Source organism: Macrotis lagotis, chromosome X (assembly GCF_037893015.1).
Source record: "Macrotis lagotis isolate mMagLag1 chromosome X, bilby.v1.9.chrom.fasta, whole genome shotgun sequence".
NCBI classification, from domain to species: Eukaryota; Metazoa; Chordata; class Mammalia; order Peramelemorphia; family Peramelidae; genus Macrotis; species Macrotis lagotis.
Genome location: NC_133666.1, coordinates 242008353 through 242025882, shown reverse-complemented (window position 1 = coordinate 242025882; position 17530 = coordinate 242008353). Strand labels below are relative to the sequence as shown.

Genomic DNA, 17530 nt, shown 5'->3' with positions numbered 1-17530 from the left:
AAATTATCACTCTCAAGAAATTTATTATTTTAAAATTATAATACATGCTTCAGAAGTCTAACAGATTAGATTAATAAGGCATGAAAATGACAGATATGTTACCATTATTTCAGGGAAAAGCTAATGAATGACAAGACAAGAATGAAATATATTACTTTTCAATGTCAAATTTGATTGCAGACAAAGATTTATGCTCAGTACTTGATGTATTATTTTTCTATTGGAATCTGCTTTGAAAGTAGATTTTACAGTCTCTCAAAAAATCACAAAATCAATTTATTAAAGAATAAGAATATCCACAATCACAATGCTGGGGAAATTGGAATGTAAATATCAAATATGGTTTCTGCCAATAGTATTTACAAAATAGATATAAGAAAAGCAATCAATATGACAATGTTTTGTTTATAACCGCATGCTGGTTTAGAGACAAAAACTGGACCTTAGATAGAGTGCAATAGATAGAGCACCAATCCTGGAGTCAGGAGGATCTGAGTCCAAATCCAGCTTCAGTTACTTAATTACCTAGCTGTGTGATCTTGGACAAGTCATTTGACCCCATTACCTTGCAAAAACCAAAAAGAACTGGACCTGAGATTTCAATGGTATAAGAACTCTCAGGTGAGAAAATTCCATCAACCAAAGCAGGTCATTGCCTTCACTGTAATTTAGTCTTAGATGATTGCCTATGTGAGGGGTGGCTTTACTACCTGTACTACTATTACTGCTAATACTACAACAACAACAAAAGCTAATCTTTATATATCACTTCACATTGTTTATCTCGTTTGAGCCTCAAAATAGTCCTATGAGGTAAACAATACAAGCATTATAGATAAGGAAACTGAGGGTAAGGGAGATTAAGTAACTGATTCAAGGTCCTATATCTCATTAATTATCAGAGTCAAAATTTGAACACAGTTCTCTCTTGCTAGCAGATGACTATAAAGTTCAAGATAGTAAATATGGTACAGCAGAAAAAACTGAAGAACTGCATGAAATTGATACTGAATGGCTGGAGATGTTAATACAGACAGAAACAAAGTTCTGCATGTCTGTGACAAATTACAGGTAAAACTGTGCACAACAGAGTATTCAGCATGAGATTTATATATCTTTATCTGATATGAATGTCTTAATATACTCTTGTTGGAGTTGTGAATTGATCCAGTCATTTTGAAGAACATTTTGAAGAATACTCAAAGGGAAATAAAACTGTGCAGCAACTGATCCAGCAATACCTCCACTAGATCTGTATCATAAAAAGAGCATAAAAAAGGGGAAAAGATACACATGCACAAAAATTTAGCAGATCTTTTTAGAGGCAAAGAACTGGAAATTGAAGGGATGTCTATCAATAGGGGAATGGCTGATGAAAGTTATGGAGTTTCTGGAGTGCAATCTGGAATTATGCCCAAAGGGCAATAAAAATGTGCATACCCTTTGATCCAGCAATACCACTACTGAGTCTATACCCTGAAGAGATCAAGAAAAAGGGTAAAAACCCCACATGAACAACAATATTCACAGCAGTTCTGTTTGTGGTGGCAAAGAATTGGAAATTGAGTGAATGTCCATCAATTGGAGAATGGCTGAATAAATTGTGGTAGATGTATGTGATGGAACACTAATGTTCTTTTAGAAACGAGGAGGGATGGGAATTCAGAGAAGGCTGGAGGGATTTGCATGAACTGATGCTGAGTGAGATGAGCAGAACCAGAAGAACACTGTACACCTTAAAAGCAACACAGAGTTGATGATCAGTCTTGATGGATTTGCTCATTTCATCAGTGCAACAATCAGGACAATTTTGGGGTATTTGCGATGGATAACACCATCTGTATCCAAAGAGGGAATTATGGAGTTTGAACAAAACCAAAGACTATTACCTTTAATTTGTTTTTTTAAAAAAAGGTACCTTATCAAAATGGATACAGGACTTAGACATAAAAGAAATTATAAGCAAACTAGGAGATCAAGGAATAGTTTACCTGTCAGATCTATGGAAAGGGAAGCAGCTTATGACCAAGGAAGAGATGGAGAACATCATTAAAAACAAACTAGACAATTCTGATTACATTAAATTAAAAAGCTTTTGCACAGACAAAATCACTGTAACAAGATCAAAAGAAATGTAGTAAATTAGGAAACAATTTTTACAACTAGTATTTCTGACAAAGGACTCATTTCTAAAATATTCAGAGAACTGGATCAAGTTTTTAAAAGAACAAGTCTTTCCCCAATTGAAAAATGGTCAAAGGATATGCAAAGATAATTTACAGATGGGGAAATCAAAGCAATCCGTAGTCATATGAAAAATTGCTCCAAATCACTACTTAGTAGAGAAATGCAAATTAAATTACCTCTGAGGTATCACCCCACACCTCTTAGACTGGCCAATATGACCAGAAAGGACAACGATCAATGTTGGAAGGGATGTGGGAAATCTGGGACATGAATATATTCTTGGTGAAGCTGTGAACTCATCCAAACTTTCTGGAGAGAAATTTGGAATTATGCCCAAAGGACAACAAAAAAATCTGCATACTCTTTGCTCCAGCATTACTACTACTGGATCTATTACCCTGAAGAGATCATGAAAAAGGGTAAAAACACCATTTGTACAAAAATATTCATAGCAGCCCTGTCTATGGTGGCAAAGAATTGGAAATTAAGTGAATTTCCTTCAATTGGGGAATGGCTTAACAAACTGTGGTATATGTATGTCATAGAACATTATTATTCTATTAGAAACCAGGAGGGATGGGAATTCAGGGAAGCCTGGAAGCATTTGCATGAACTGATGCTGAGCGAAATGAGCAGAACCAGTACACCCTAACAGCAACATGGGGGTGATGTCAACCTTAATGGACTTGTTCATTCCATCAGTGCAACAATCAGGCACAATTTTGGGGTATCCATGATGAAAAATACCATCTGTATCCAGAGAAAGAAATGTGGAGTTCAAAGACCAAACACTAGTACTTTTAATTTAAAAAAAAAAAGTATATGTATGTCATGGAACACTAATATTCTTTTAGAAACCAGGAGGGATGGGAATTCAGGGAAGACTGGAGGTATTTGCATGAACTGATGCTGAGTGAAATGAGCAGAACCAGAAAAACATTGTACACCCTAACAGCAACATGATGATCAACCTTGATGGACTCACTCATTTCATCAGTGCAACAATCAGGTACAATTTGGGACTGTCTGCAATGGAGAATACCATCTGTATCCAGATAAAGAGCCGTGGAGTTTGAACAAAGTCCAAGGACTATTTCCTTTAACTTAGGAAAAAACCACTGATATTTTATTGTCTGATCTTGTTATCTCTTATACTTTATGTTTCTTTTCCTTAAGGATATAATTTCTCTCTCATCACACTCAATTTGATCAATGTATAACATGGAAACAATGTAAAGACTGACAGATTGAGTTGTGTGGGGGTTGGGGGAGGGAAGTAAGATTAGGGGAAAAATTGTAAAACTCAAAATAAATAAAATCTTTTTTAAAAAAGTATCTTATGTAATTTTGCTATCTCTTATATTTTATTTTTTCTTAAAGGATATGATTTCTCTCTCAACACATTCAACTTAGATCAGTGTATAGCATGGGAACAATGTAAAGACTATCAGACTGCCTTCTGTAAGGGGTGGGGCAAGTGAAACGAGATTGGGTAAGAAATTGTAAAATTCAAAAAACTAATAAAAAAGAAGTTATGAAGTATAAGAAATAAAGAGTAAGGATACTTTAAAAAAGCCTGGAAAGATTTTTTTTATAAATTAATGGTATTTACTTTCTATATTCTTTTAAATGTAAACAGACAACATTTCCAGAATAAAGAATGAAATAGCTTAACAATTAATGGATGAGAAAAGAATGTACTAAGGAGAAAGGAAAAAGAGAGGTAGAATGGCCTGTTATTTCACAACAAAGAGTCAAGAAAAAGCTTTTGTAATAGAGGGGCAAAGTGAAGGGGAGTGAGTGAGTTTTTACTCTCATCATAAGTGACTCTGAGAGGGAATGCACACTTAATAGGGTAGAGAAATCTATCTTACCCTAGAGAAAAATAAGAGAGGAAGGGGACTGGAGAAAGGGGGAAAGGGGAAGGGGTAATAGGTGAGAGAAGATTGTGGGAAAGGGTAGTCAGATATAATGCAGTTTTGAGGAAGGATAAAGTGAAAGAAGATAGAGAAGAGAGTACATAGGGGTGGGGAGGAATAGGATGGAGTGAAATACAGTTAGTAATAGCAACTGTGGGGAAAAAATATTGATGCAATTTCTCTAATGGACTTATGGTAAAGAATGCTATCCATCCCAAAGAAAGAGTTGATGGTATCTGAATAAACACTGAGGCCGATATTTTCTCTCCACCAGTGAAATAATAAACCTTGTCCCTTCTGTCTGTCTACTATCCACAAACAAAATCTATTTCTACTATCCACAAAATCTATTTCTAAATCAGCTATTAATTAGTTAACTAATGGATTCTGTCCGCTAAGGTTGTATGATGGGGGGAGAGGGAGGGGAAGAGGGGAGGGAGAGAAAGGGAGAGGATGGGAAGAGATGCAAGTAGAACATTGTTAAGAAACCAGATAATTTATTATTGGGTAGATGGTTAGCACAAAAATTGACCTATCAGAGTTTATCAAAATGGAATGTGAAATTCAATTTAAAGAGTAGCATTCCAGAAGCATAACCAACATAATAAAAATATGCCCCCAAAATAAGATAGAAAAAACAGCTCTCTCTCTCTCTCTCTCTCTCTCTCTCTCTCTTTCTCTCTCTCTCTCACACACACACACACACAGAAACACTTCACTTCATTATTTTTCTAGAAATTGCTAAGCTTTTCCACAAAAAATTAAGTCACTATGAACAACAGTTGCTGAATTATAAACAATACAAAGTCTGAACTGAGTTATATTGGTCCATACAAATAATAGTTGTTTACTAAAAATTCAGACTATTAAAAAAGAAATGTCAACTACATTTAGATAAATATTTCCTTAATTATTAAACCAGGGGAATTGGATATAATTATAATTCCATGCAGAGATTTTTAACTCACAAACTATTTTTTCCATTAAAGATGTCAGCATTCCTCACCTGCCCTTGAATTTATCACCCAAATAATCTTTTGCTGTTTTTTCAACAATATGAAAAAATTAAATATGAACAAAAACAAAGTTAAATAAAAGTCTGCTAAGAACTTTATTTTTAAACAATAATATTAAATTTGCTAAAAACACTAGAAGGACAATTGTTTTTAGCCTAAAAGCATAAACTATAAGCAGCAAGTTTTGGCAAGAAGAAAAAATTAAGCGAGAGCCCATATGCTTATCAGCATCACCAATATCTAAGGTGATTTAAAAATGTGTCTGATTACTTACAGTTTTCAGTAAACATATTCTCTCGTGGTAGACATGAGGAGATTCATTTGAGCTGCTTGAATTATATGAAGAGGTTTAAAAAAAACCACCTTCAGCTGCTATTAAATCAGAAAAGTACTGATCATGCTTTTTTTATTATAATCTCTATAAACTGAAATAGATTTATAGTAAAAATAAAAAGGTATGACCTGAAAAGAGAACTGAATAAAATAAACATAACTATTACATAAGCAGATTGGGGAATCTCTCATGTTTTCTTTTTCTTTTCTTTAGGTTTTTGCAAGGCAAATGGGGTTAAGTGGCTTGCCCAAGGCCACACAGAGAGGTAATTATTAAGTGTCTGAGGCTGGATTTGAACTCAGGGACTCCACCCCTCTCATATTTTTCAAGAAAAAAAAAAACAATGTTCAAAATAAGTAACATCTCAACATACTTATTATTTAATGAAAATTAGCAAAAGGGACTCTCAGGCTAATCAAAATAACTACCACAAAATTATTATATATGACATTCAACTAATATTAAAATTAACATAACAGTAATTTTGTCTTTTCTCATGAAACAGTTAATTTACAACATCTGTAATATGAAAATATCTACTTACAACTGAATCTGCATCTGGACATTCCCTATTTTAAAAGAAAAAGAAAAAAATCTTCATAGGCATTTTCATATAGCAAAATTACATTTCATATTTCAGAATAAACAGAATAATTGTTTCAACTTCTTTTTTAAAGTACTTTAAATGTAATTTTTTTATTCAACTCAATTATTTGAAGCACTTGACATACCAAAACTTTTAAAACACTAAACTCATATTTCTTAACATTTCTGAATCTTCAGAAAATACTAATTCAGATAGAATTTAATCAGTTAATTATTTTCTAATAGTCAAATAAGACTAAATAAGTTAAACAGTATTCATGCAAGACTTTTAATTTGAAAAGTATTTTATATAAATTTTCATTTAAGCCATAAATCTATTAGTAACCTATAAAGAAAATTTGCTCTGAGTGACCAAAATAAAACTATTAAACAAAACTATTAAAAATTATTAAAAATTATTTTTCTTCTATGAATATGTTCTTAGAACATACTATTAAGAAACAGTCTTAGTGTAATTATTAGATTTCCCCAAATATGTCATTTACACACATAATAATTTTACATACTGAATAGACTATGGAATAAAATTTATTCAATAAGCTTTTTATAAGCAACTTTTAGTGCAAGATATTATTTTAGGCACCAAGTATACAAAAACAACCTAAAAAGTGTTTCTGTCTTTAAAGAGTTTGCCTTCTCCTATGGAATACACAAAAAAAGTAAATACAGAACAAGAACTAGGAAATCTACAAAGATGAGATGGCTGAGTCATGCTTTCCTCTGGCTCTTGTATTTCAAATGCAGTAGCTTCCATACATGCTCTTTGCCAAGGATTATAGAGAATATGTGTAGACATATAATCATATTATTTCAATAATAACCAACATTGGTGGTACTTTCACTTACTTCCATTTGCCTGTCACTGGTAAAAAGGGGTTGGGGCACTGAACATTCTATTTACTTCTCAATGCTACCCCCACTCTTAACACTATCACTCAGTAACTTTCTCATCCTTTGAACTTCATTTATTTCTTATTTATCACGCAATTAAGATTCTAGTGGTTGTTGTCTTCTATTTGGCATGTAAAGTCCTTCATAACCTGCCTTCTTCCTTCCTTTTCCAGTCTTCTTATACCTTACTTCCCTTCATGGATTATTTGATCTAGTGACACTGGTCTCCTTGCTTTTTCCTCAAACTAGACTCCATCTCTCCATTTTTCTCTTGGCTGTCCGCAATTTCCACTCCCAGTTTCAATGGCTTCCTTCAACATTTAGCTAAAATTCTACCTTCACAAAGAAGACATGCTAGTCTTCCATAGTGCTTTTCCTCTCAGAACCTCCCCTACTTAGCCTGTGATGGTCATGTTTGTAATATATCTGTAGGCTGTCTCCCCTTTAGACTGTGAGCTCCTTGAAGTAGGGACTATTTTTTGCCTTTCTTTGTATCCCCAGTTTCTGGAACAAAGTATGTCATTCAACACTGACCATTCCATGAAGACTGTCTCTCAAGGTTAGATCCTAGACGCTCTTCTTTTTTTACCTTTATACTATTTCACTTGATGACTTCATCAGCTCCCACGGGTTCAGCTCAATCTTAACATGTCCAAAAGAAAACTCTTCAGCTTTCCCATATTCTTCTTCCCAGTCATTTTTGAAAGCACTTAGTATTGTTTAGGACAATACAATCCCATCAATAATTTGGGTTCCCAATCTCCATATCTTACTTTAAGTTTTTATTCTCTACAGATATACAATCTGTATATGCCAAATCTTGGAGTTCATACATACTTTCACAACATCTCTTATACAGGTTCCTCAAAAGTGAGACTGTCTATGTGCCTTCGCTTTTCTGCCCTTCCCAACCCTTCTTCCTACTGCCCCTTAAAATGAGTTCCAGTGAATCTCTATTACCTTCAGGATCAAATATAAACTCCTATGTTTGACATTTAAAACCCTTCACATTTTTATACAGTATATATCTTATATGTAAAGATCTTATTTATATGTAGTCTCCTCCTTCAGAATGTGAGTTTCCCAAGGGCAGGAACTGCTTCTCTTTGTTTCCCAGTGCTTACACAATAGATGGCAAATAAGTGTACAAAACTGGTTTCTGAATGACCACTGTGTTTCCAGGCCTGTCCACAAAAGCCTTCTTAAGTCACAGATGTAATAATATTATAATCAATCTTCCTCCAAATAATCTCTTTACTATAAGAAAATATATTAGTCAGCTAGGTAGCACAATGGATAGAGCACCAGCCCTGAAGGCAGGAGGACCTGAGCTCAAATCCAGCCTCAGGTACTTAATGATAATATTAGTTCCAACCCCTGGAACCAGGAAAAGAGGAGTGGGGGATTCTCCTAGGTCAAGCAGCAAATTCAGGAGAAAGCTAATTTCTATGGCATTTGGGGTTTGGAAGCACCAGTGAAACTCTCACATTCTGTTTAGCAGGGAGTACTTTTCATCACTTCCATGAGCTGGGGGATACTCTAATGTTATAATGCTACTTCTATCACACCAAGTATTATTAGGAAAGAAAAAAGGACATGCAGTAGATAGTGCACTGGCCTGGAAGTCAGGAGGACCCGAGTTCAAATGTAGCCTCAGACACTTAACAATTACCTAGTTGTGTAACCTTGGGCAAGTCACTTAACCCCTCTACCATGCAAAAAAAAAGAAAAGGACACGTGGCCTAATTTGAGAGGAGCAGAATCTATTAAAAATATAGAAGAAGAAATTATATTTAATATACTTACACTGACTCTGCATCCTTTTCCTTCTTAATTATTCCTGGCAAAGCGAAAGTCTTTCTTTTTCTTGGTTTTATCCCTTTAAAATGAATGTTTATTATTAATGGAGAATGAAGAATTATTCACTGAATGCTTTATCAGACATTATTTGATTATCTTGTGAATCTTGGCACATATTTTATATTTAAAGCCTTTGATTTTGATGAGAAGGATTTTTCTAAGACTATCTCTAAGAAAATCACTCTGATTTGACCATTACAAGGTCATATCATCCTCTGTACACACAATGACTACATAATAATCTTTCTTTCATATATTAGGGAGACTACACTGAGCACTAATCAATAGGAAGGGTACTCAGCAATTGTCTCTAATCTTTGTGCTGATCCATCTTATACACTTGGCCTGCCTCCTTCTCTTAAGACTCAAAGTACTTGAAGAATGTGTATCTAGGGTTAATGGTCAATGGCACAGAGCAAGATTATATGGCACTCATGACAGAAGAACGAACCTGTCATATAGCTGGAACACTGTGCTTTAACCACCTGGTTGTATGTAACCATTGTAACACAGAAAGGAAAATATCAGTGTCATAAACTGCAACTCAGCAGGAAATATCAACACTCATTTTCTTAATCAATTGGGTGTGTCCATCTTTTTTATTACATATCAAAATGTATGTTCTTTAAGATCTATTATAACACCCTAATCTAGGATAGAGAACTTATGGTTTTTTAGAAGAAAATCTAGTTACTTATATGTTACCTAGATAACATTTTAAAAATTGAGATCTCACATTTGTATAGTACTTTATGGTTTTCAAAGTCTTTTCATCTATCAGTTTTTCTTCATTATAATCCTCAGAAATAAGTAAAACTATTAATGTTTATCATTTTGCAAATAAGAAAGAGCTTAAATGACTTGATAACAATTGAAGCTAACCAAAACTGAAATGCGCTGCTTTGGAAAGTATACTCACTGGAAATCTTTAAATAAAGTCTCAATCACATCTCACTGGAAATACTGCAGAAAGCATCTAAAATTCAAATGGGAATTAGGCTGGACAATTTTCCCATTCTATGATCTACAAATTTGGACTCAAATCTACATCGCCTAACTGTTACTTAGTGCTTCCTCAAACAACAATATTCTGTATTACTAAATTATTTTATATTATATATTTACATACTAGTTATTTTATATGTAAATTGTGTATATTATATAATTCAAAAATTTTATTTTGTATGTATTTTATAGGATAATTTAATTATGTTATTTTATATGTAATTCTAAAATATTACTTTTGCTATACTGGAAGGAAAACATAGTGTACATTTAGAAATAATATTAATTCCTTCCATTTACATATCAACAAAAGGTTTGCAAAGTGCTTTAAGTCCCAAAACAACTTTTGTTATCCCCAATTTACATATGTAAGAAACTTGGCTGACTACAAGATCAATTATGCTAAGAGATAGGAGATGAGCCCATTCCTTCTTTGACTCCAAGTTAAGCACCCTCAACAAAATACAGATATATGTTGTATACTCCCCAGTGTATTTGGACAAGTTAATTCTTTCTTTTGGCAACCCAAAGATCTACTGATGAGAAAATACAGATAAGGTGCCACTAATTTTCATGTTTATATAGAAGGTTGAAATAAGCTCTTTTTTTCCACACACACACACACACACACACACACACACACACACGTGTGTGTGTGTGTGTGTGTGTGTGTGTGTGTGTGTGTCTCTGTCTCTCGCTCTCTGTCTCTCTCTCTCTCTCTCTCTCTCTCTCTCCTTGCTAGGATTGTTGTTTGCAATTACCCTTTTGATGCCCTAATGTTTATCTCTTCAACAACAAAACTATCAGATTGCTTAACATTTAGATTACATTAACCAGTTAAATCTTAATGCTATAAACATAATTCATCACTTCTAACTTACCTTCAACTACGCTAGCAGCATCACATTCTTCAAATTCAATAAGGCCTAGGAGAGAAAAAAGAACAAATTTATCAACAGTTCAAATAATCATATCACAGTATATCAAAATGCTATTGAAAAAACTTTTCTAATATTTCCCCAAATGCCACAATGCTAATTAGTTAATATTTTAAAAAATTAAATCATACTAACACTGCCTTATTAAGTACTTTCTACATATAAAACACTATTATGAAAGGCAAACAGATTTTAAACTGCTTAAGGTCTCTGACACTGTCTTATTTCTTATCTCTCCAAGAGTCTAGTATGTTGTACTTTGCACTGATATTTGCTTAATACATGTTTGTTTGCTAAAAGAGGTATTAGAAGACCTGATCTCTACCTTGACAGAGCTTATAATATACCTGGAGAGAAACAACAAATATACTACAAGAAAGACAAAACACAAGAGAATATGGTAATGTTTAATTAACTATAGGTGTTTCAGAATATCAGAGAAGACCATTGGGTCATGTAGACTGAAGAAAGGGACTTTAGCTAGATCCTTAATAGAGTATTACATAAGAGATAGGAAAAACTAGTTAAACAGAAAATTTAGAGTAAAAAATGCAGGATGTATAGTTTTGTTTTGTTTTTTTACTAATATAAATAGTTTACTTGTTTTCCAATTACCATCAATCGTAATTCCTATAGATTTTTTGCAAGTTTTTGAATTTTAAAACTTTTCCCCCTCCCTCCTTTCTCTCCCCATGACAGATACCAATCTGACACAGTCTTTACATGTTTCCATGATACGCACAGATCAAAATCGAATGTGTTCAGAGAAAAAAGACAACCATAAGGAAGAAAGAAAACATTAGAGATAGCAAAATTATGTAATACATAAAACAACTGTTTTAAAAATTGAAGACAATAATCTTTGGTCTTCATTTAAACTCCACAGTTCTTTCTCTGGATACAGATGGTAATCTCCATCTTGGATTCCTAAAATTGTCCCTGATAATTGCACTGATGAAGTGAGCAAGTCCATCAAGGTTGATCATCACCCCATACTGCTGTTAAGGTGTATAATGTTCTTCTGGCTCTCATCTCACTTAACATTAATTCAACATATAGTTTTTTTGCAGTTAAGAAGGTCATTCTGGCTAAAGAGGAAGGTGATTTGTATAAAGGAATAACAAAAGAGAAGGTAAGGGAGGAATTTTGGACTCAGATTGTAGAGAGTCTTTCTACTTTTAGTTTACAAAAAAATTAGAAGTTATTAAGGACTTTTAAAAACAGGAGTAATAGGGGCGGAGCCAAGATGACAACAAGAAGGGATCCAGTCTTAGGCGCTCTCTGATAAAACTTGAAACTAAGGACTCCAACTAAACTTTCAAGAGACAGAACCCACAAAGAGATCCAGTGAGGCAGTTCTCCTACTCAAGGTAGCCTGGAAAAGAGCAGAAAGGCTCTGCTCCCTGGGGTCAGAGGGGCAGCCCGCAGGAGAGGTGGCCCGCCTCCCGGAGGCAGCCCCAGGGCACTGCTCACAGCAGCGGGGGAGTCTCCTGGGCTGCACCCCGGGGAGCACTGGGCACAAAGTAGGGGAACAGCTGGAGACCTCTGCCAGAGGGAGCACATGGAGCCCAGCCCTCAGGGCACACAGCAAGCAGCTTGGTCTTTCCACAGCCCAGATCCAGAAACAGAAGCATGGGGAGACAGTAAGCAGGAGCCTCCAGGGCATGAGCCCATTGAGCTGAGGGAGGGGAGTGAAGAGAGACTGCAGAGCTCTGTCCTCTGCTCCTGGAACAGGACTCTGGGGCTCTGACCACATTCAAATCCTGATCACAATCTAGGCCCCCCCATAGAACAGCAGGTCCCCTCCACCTCAGCCCCATGGCAGAGGGGGCGCATATGGTCATTCACAGACCAGGAGGGAGGACAGAGCCTCACACACTGAGACCCTTGTAGGAGTGTCTCAAAAGCTCAGGAAGCACCCCAAAAACAGGCCCAGACTGGGAAAATGAGCAAGCAGAGAAACAAGAGGAAGACCATTGAGAAATATTTTGCATATGAGCACAAGAAGGATCAAAATACTCAGTCTGAAGATGAGGAAGCACAAGCTCCTGCATCTAAACACTCCAAGAAAAACAGAAATTGGGTTCAGGCTATGACAGAGCTCAAAAAAGACTTTGAAAATCAAATGAGGGAGTTGGAAGAAAAACTGGGAAAAGAAATGAGGGAGATGCAGAAAAAACATGAAAATGAATTCAGCAGTTTAGGCAAGGAAATCCAAAAAAGAATGCTGAAGAAAATAGCATGCTAAAAACCAGCATAGGTCAAATGGATAAAACAGTTCAAAAAGTTATTGAGGAGAAGAATGCCTTAAAAAGCAAAATTGGCCAGATGGAAAAAGAGATAAGAAAACTCTCTGAGGAAAACAAATCCTTCAGACAAAGAATAGAATTCAGGGAGATTGATGAATTTACCAGAAATCAGGAATCAATACTTCAAAACCAAAAAAATGAAAAATTAGAAGAAAATGTGAAATATCTCATTGAAAAAACAACTGATATGGAAAACAGACTTAGGAAAGGTAATTTAAAAATTATTGGAATACCTGAAAGTCATGATCAGGAAAAGAGCCTTGACATCATTTTCAAAGAATTACTAGAGGAAAATTGCCCTGATATTCTAGAAGCAGAGAGCAAAATAGAAATGGGGAGAATCCACCGATCCCCCCAAGAAAGAAATCCCAAAAAACCAACCCCTAGGAATATTATAGCCAAGTTCCAGAACTACCAAGTCAAAGAGAAAATATTACAAGCAGCCAGAAGGACACAGTTCAAATATTGTGGAGCTGCAGTCAGGATCACACAGGACTTAGCAGCAACTACATTGGAAGCTCGTAGGGCTTGGAATACAATATACCGGAAGGCAAAAGAGCTTAGAATGCAACCGAGAATTAACTACCCAGCAAAGCTGAATGTCCTCTTCCAGGGAAGAAGATGGACTTTCAATGAACCAGGGGAATTTCAAATGTTCCTTTTGGAATGGCCAGAGCTGAACAGAAGGTTTGATCTTTAGATACAGGACTCAGGTCAAGCATAGAGATAGGAGGGGGTGGGGAGATATGAGGGACTTAATGATGATGAACTGCATGTATTCCTGCATAGAAAAATGACACTGATAATACTCATATGAACCTTCTCAGTTAATAGAGCAGGTAGAGGGAGCTTTTATAGTTGAAGCACAGGAGAAAGCTGAATTCGAAGATAAAACATGGTGTAAAAATGGAGTCAATAGACAAAAAGGGAAATGTAATGGGAGAAAGAAAAAGGAGAGGGGGAATAGGCCAAGATATTTCATATAATAAGATTGTTCTTTATTACAATGAGCTATTGCAATGATATGGAAGGGGGGAGGCAAGGGGGAATGAGGGAACCTTTGCTGTCATCAGAGGTGGCTAGGAGAGGGAACAGCATATATACTCAATGGGGTATAGACATCTGGAGTAAGAAGGAGGGGGGAGCAGGGGGAAGGGGTGGGGATGTGAATAAAGAAGGAGAGGATGGACCATGGGGGGAGAGTGGTCAGATATAACACATTTTCTTTTTTACTTCTTGCAAGGGGCTGGGATTGGAAGGCCTGTCCAGGACCATAGGGCCAGGTGGATTCTGGGTCTAAGGGGTGGTATAGGGGCTCAGGGCTTCTTGGCCCCAGGACCAGGGATCTGTCTGCTGTGCCACTCAGCGACCCTACAGCAGAGTCAGAGTGAAAGGAGAGAGAAAATATAGTACATGGTAGTGGAGAAATAAGAAAGGAGGGAGTTGCGATCAGCAATGGCAACATTGGAAAAATATGGAAGTAACTTTTGTGATGGACTTATCATAAAGAATGTGATCCACCCATGACAGAGTTGTTGGTGTTGGAACAAAGACTGAAGCACACTTTTTATTATTATTATTTGGGGGAGGGTGCAGGGCAAATGGGGCTGGGTGGCCTGCCTGGGGCCACAGAGCAGGGTGATATTTGGGTTTCTGAGGCCTGATTTGGACCCGGGTGCTCCTGGCTCAAGGGCTAATGCTCTGTCTGCCACCCAGCCACCCCTACTATTATTACTATTTTATTTTATTTTGGGTCTTTTTTTTTCCTCTTTTTGGTTTTTGCAGGGCAGTGGGGATTGGGTGGCTTTCATGTTACATGGCTGGCTGATTGTTGGGTCTACGGGGCTGGATGTGGGCTCGGGTGCTTGTGGCTCCAAGAGCTGGTGCTTTGTCCATTGCACTACCTGGCTATACTTACAATTATTACTATTTTTTTTAATTTTAATTTTTTTTTCCTCTCCCCGTTACTTTATCGCCCAAGCAAGTCTACATTCATGTGGGGGGGGGGGGGTATTTTGTTTACTCTTAAACAAGAATATTTTATTAATGTAAAAAAAACATTTGTACAAAATGAGAATTAAAAAATTAAATTAAATTAAAAAAAAAACAGGAGTAATACCTGTAAAGTAGTCTAAGATGGTTTAGAAGACAGAAGAAACTGGACTGAGAGAAGGGGTTAAAGAAACACTTGCAAAACTTAAAACTGGAGAAGAAAAGTGTCTAGACTGGCCGTTATATATATTAAAAAAATCCACTAGATATGATAGCTTACGGGGCGGCTAGGTGGTGCAGTGAATAGAGCAGCAGCCTTGGAGTCAGGAGTACCTGAGTTCAATTCTGACCTCAGACACTTAATAATTACCTAGCCGTATGGCCTTGGGCAAGCCACTTAAACCCATTGCCTTGAAAAAAAAAATCTAAAAAAAAAAGATATAGCTTACTTTTTAATTAAATATTAAATGCTGTTGATATCTGGGGAGAAAAGTAACAAAATCAATTAACTGTCTTATTTATAAGGCAACTTCCAAAGGTTATAGGCATTATAAAGTCAATCCTGAAAAGGAAGAGAGTTTCACAGATAAGTAGTTTGGCAAAATAATAAGTTTATACTAGCATCCTATATCATCTACAATAACATTTCAAATGGAGACTTAACATAAAGTCACATCATAAAAGTAAATAGCAAATTAATGGAGGTTGTCTTTCTTTAATTATTACTAGGGGAGGAATTTTTATAAGAGATGAAGGATATCATAAAAGAAAGTAGAAAATCTTGATTATGTGATTTAAAAATTTGGCAAAATCGGGGCGGCTAGGTGGCGTAGTAGATAAAGCACAGGCCCTGGAGTCAGGAGTACCTGGGTTCAAATCCAGTCTCAGACACTTAATAATTACCTAGCTGTGTGGCCTTGGGCAAGCCACTTAACCCTGTTTGCCTTGCCAAAACTTAAAAGAAAAAAATTTGGCAAAATCAATGACTCAAGGAATAAAAGTCTGACATCTGAGCTATTCCACAAGAAGCCATTCTACTGTGTATAAATGGTCAAAAGATATAAACAAGAACTCCAAACAATGAAACATTGCATAGGGAGCAGCTAGGTGGTTCAGGAGATAGAGTATGGGCCCTGTAGTTAGAATGACCTGAGTTCAAATCTGCCCTCAGACACTTAATAATCGCTTAGCTGTGTGACCTTGGGCACGTCACTTAACCCCATTGCCTTAAATAATTTTTTTTTAAAAAACAGTAACAAAAACTGTATGAAAGATTGCTTCAAATCACAACTATAAAGAAATAAAAATTAAAACAACTTTTGAGATTTTACCTTAAATTTAGCAAACTGGAAAAAAGGACAAGATAGAAAAAGTCAGCTGTAAGGGCTCTAGAAAGACAGGCACACCCATACACTGCTGGTGGATCAATGAATTAATCTGATCATTCTAGAAAACAAGTTGAAAATATATTAAAAAAACAACTAAAATGCCCATACTTGCTAATCCTTCTCATTGCTAGGTACAAATTCAAGAAATCAAAAATAAGAAAGGTCCTATATGCCAAAAAAAAATCCATATCAATATTTTCTATCCTACTAAAGTACTGGAAGGGCAACTAGGTAGTGCAGTGGATAGAATGCTTGCTATGCCTGGAGTTAGAGAAGTCTTATCTTTCAAATTTGACCTCAAGACATTAATTTATTAGCAATGTGATCATGACTCTTTTTAAAGTTTCCTCATCTATAAAATGAGTTAGAAAAGGAAATGGCGAACCACTCAAGAAAACCCAAAGGGGGTAATGAAGAGATAAACTGAATGACAAAAGAACAGGAAACAATGCATTTACAGTAATAGAGAACAGCCAAGCACACTGTGGAACATAAATGTAATAGAATATGATTGTGCTATAAGAAACAATGAATACGAAGAATTCAAGGAAACAAAGACAACGAACTGATGAGGAATGCAGTAAACAGGACCAAAAAACAATGTATACAAAAATTGAAACAATTTAAATGAGTAGAACAATCAAGTGAAACTGAATGCCATGTATAATTAAAATGATCAAATCCAAACATGGAAAAGCATTAAAAAAAAAGTGAATCCAACTCTCTTCTGGTAGAGACAAGAGGTTAAAGGTGTAGAATTCTACATTTGCTATGAGAGAGTCAATGTGTGATTGGTTTCCAATTAATTTTTCTAAACAAACAACTCCTTTTATCTGGTTATTGCAATTGCTTCTAAACTAATCCCTTCACTTTGAATTGTTTCTCAATTCTAAACATTTATGGTACAGCTATGAATGGTTATGAACTATATATTTTTATTAACTTTTTATAAATAAATGCTCACTGAAAGGAATTTAAATATTATAAAAATAAAATTTCAAAACATAATTCCACATAAAAATGTTGGCAATGCTTATTTTTGTATGAAATAGAAAACTCATGAAATTCAAAAAAATCTGTGAAAA

At 35.6% G+C, this 17530-nt stretch overlaps 1 protein-coding gene across 7 annotated transcripts in view; it reads right to left on the bottom strand.

Annotated features, from left to right (window-relative positions):
• FCHO2 (FCH and mu domain containing endocytic adaptor 2) overlaps positions 1-17530 on the bottom strand; it is a 147130-nt gene that overhangs the window by 44998 nt on the left and 84602 nt on the right. For all 7 annotated transcript variants that reach the window (XM_074208559.1, XM_074208560.1, XM_074208563.1 and 4 more), the window contains 3 exons: positions 10700-10744; positions 8760-8832; positions 6001-6025 (listed from right to left, as the gene is read on the bottom strand). In XM_074208559.1, coding sequence (XP_074064660.1) covers positions 6001-6025; positions 8760-8832; positions 10700-10744 — 143 coding nt within the window. The remainder of the gene's footprint in view (positions 1-6000; positions 6026-8759; positions 8833-10699; positions 10745-17530) is intronic.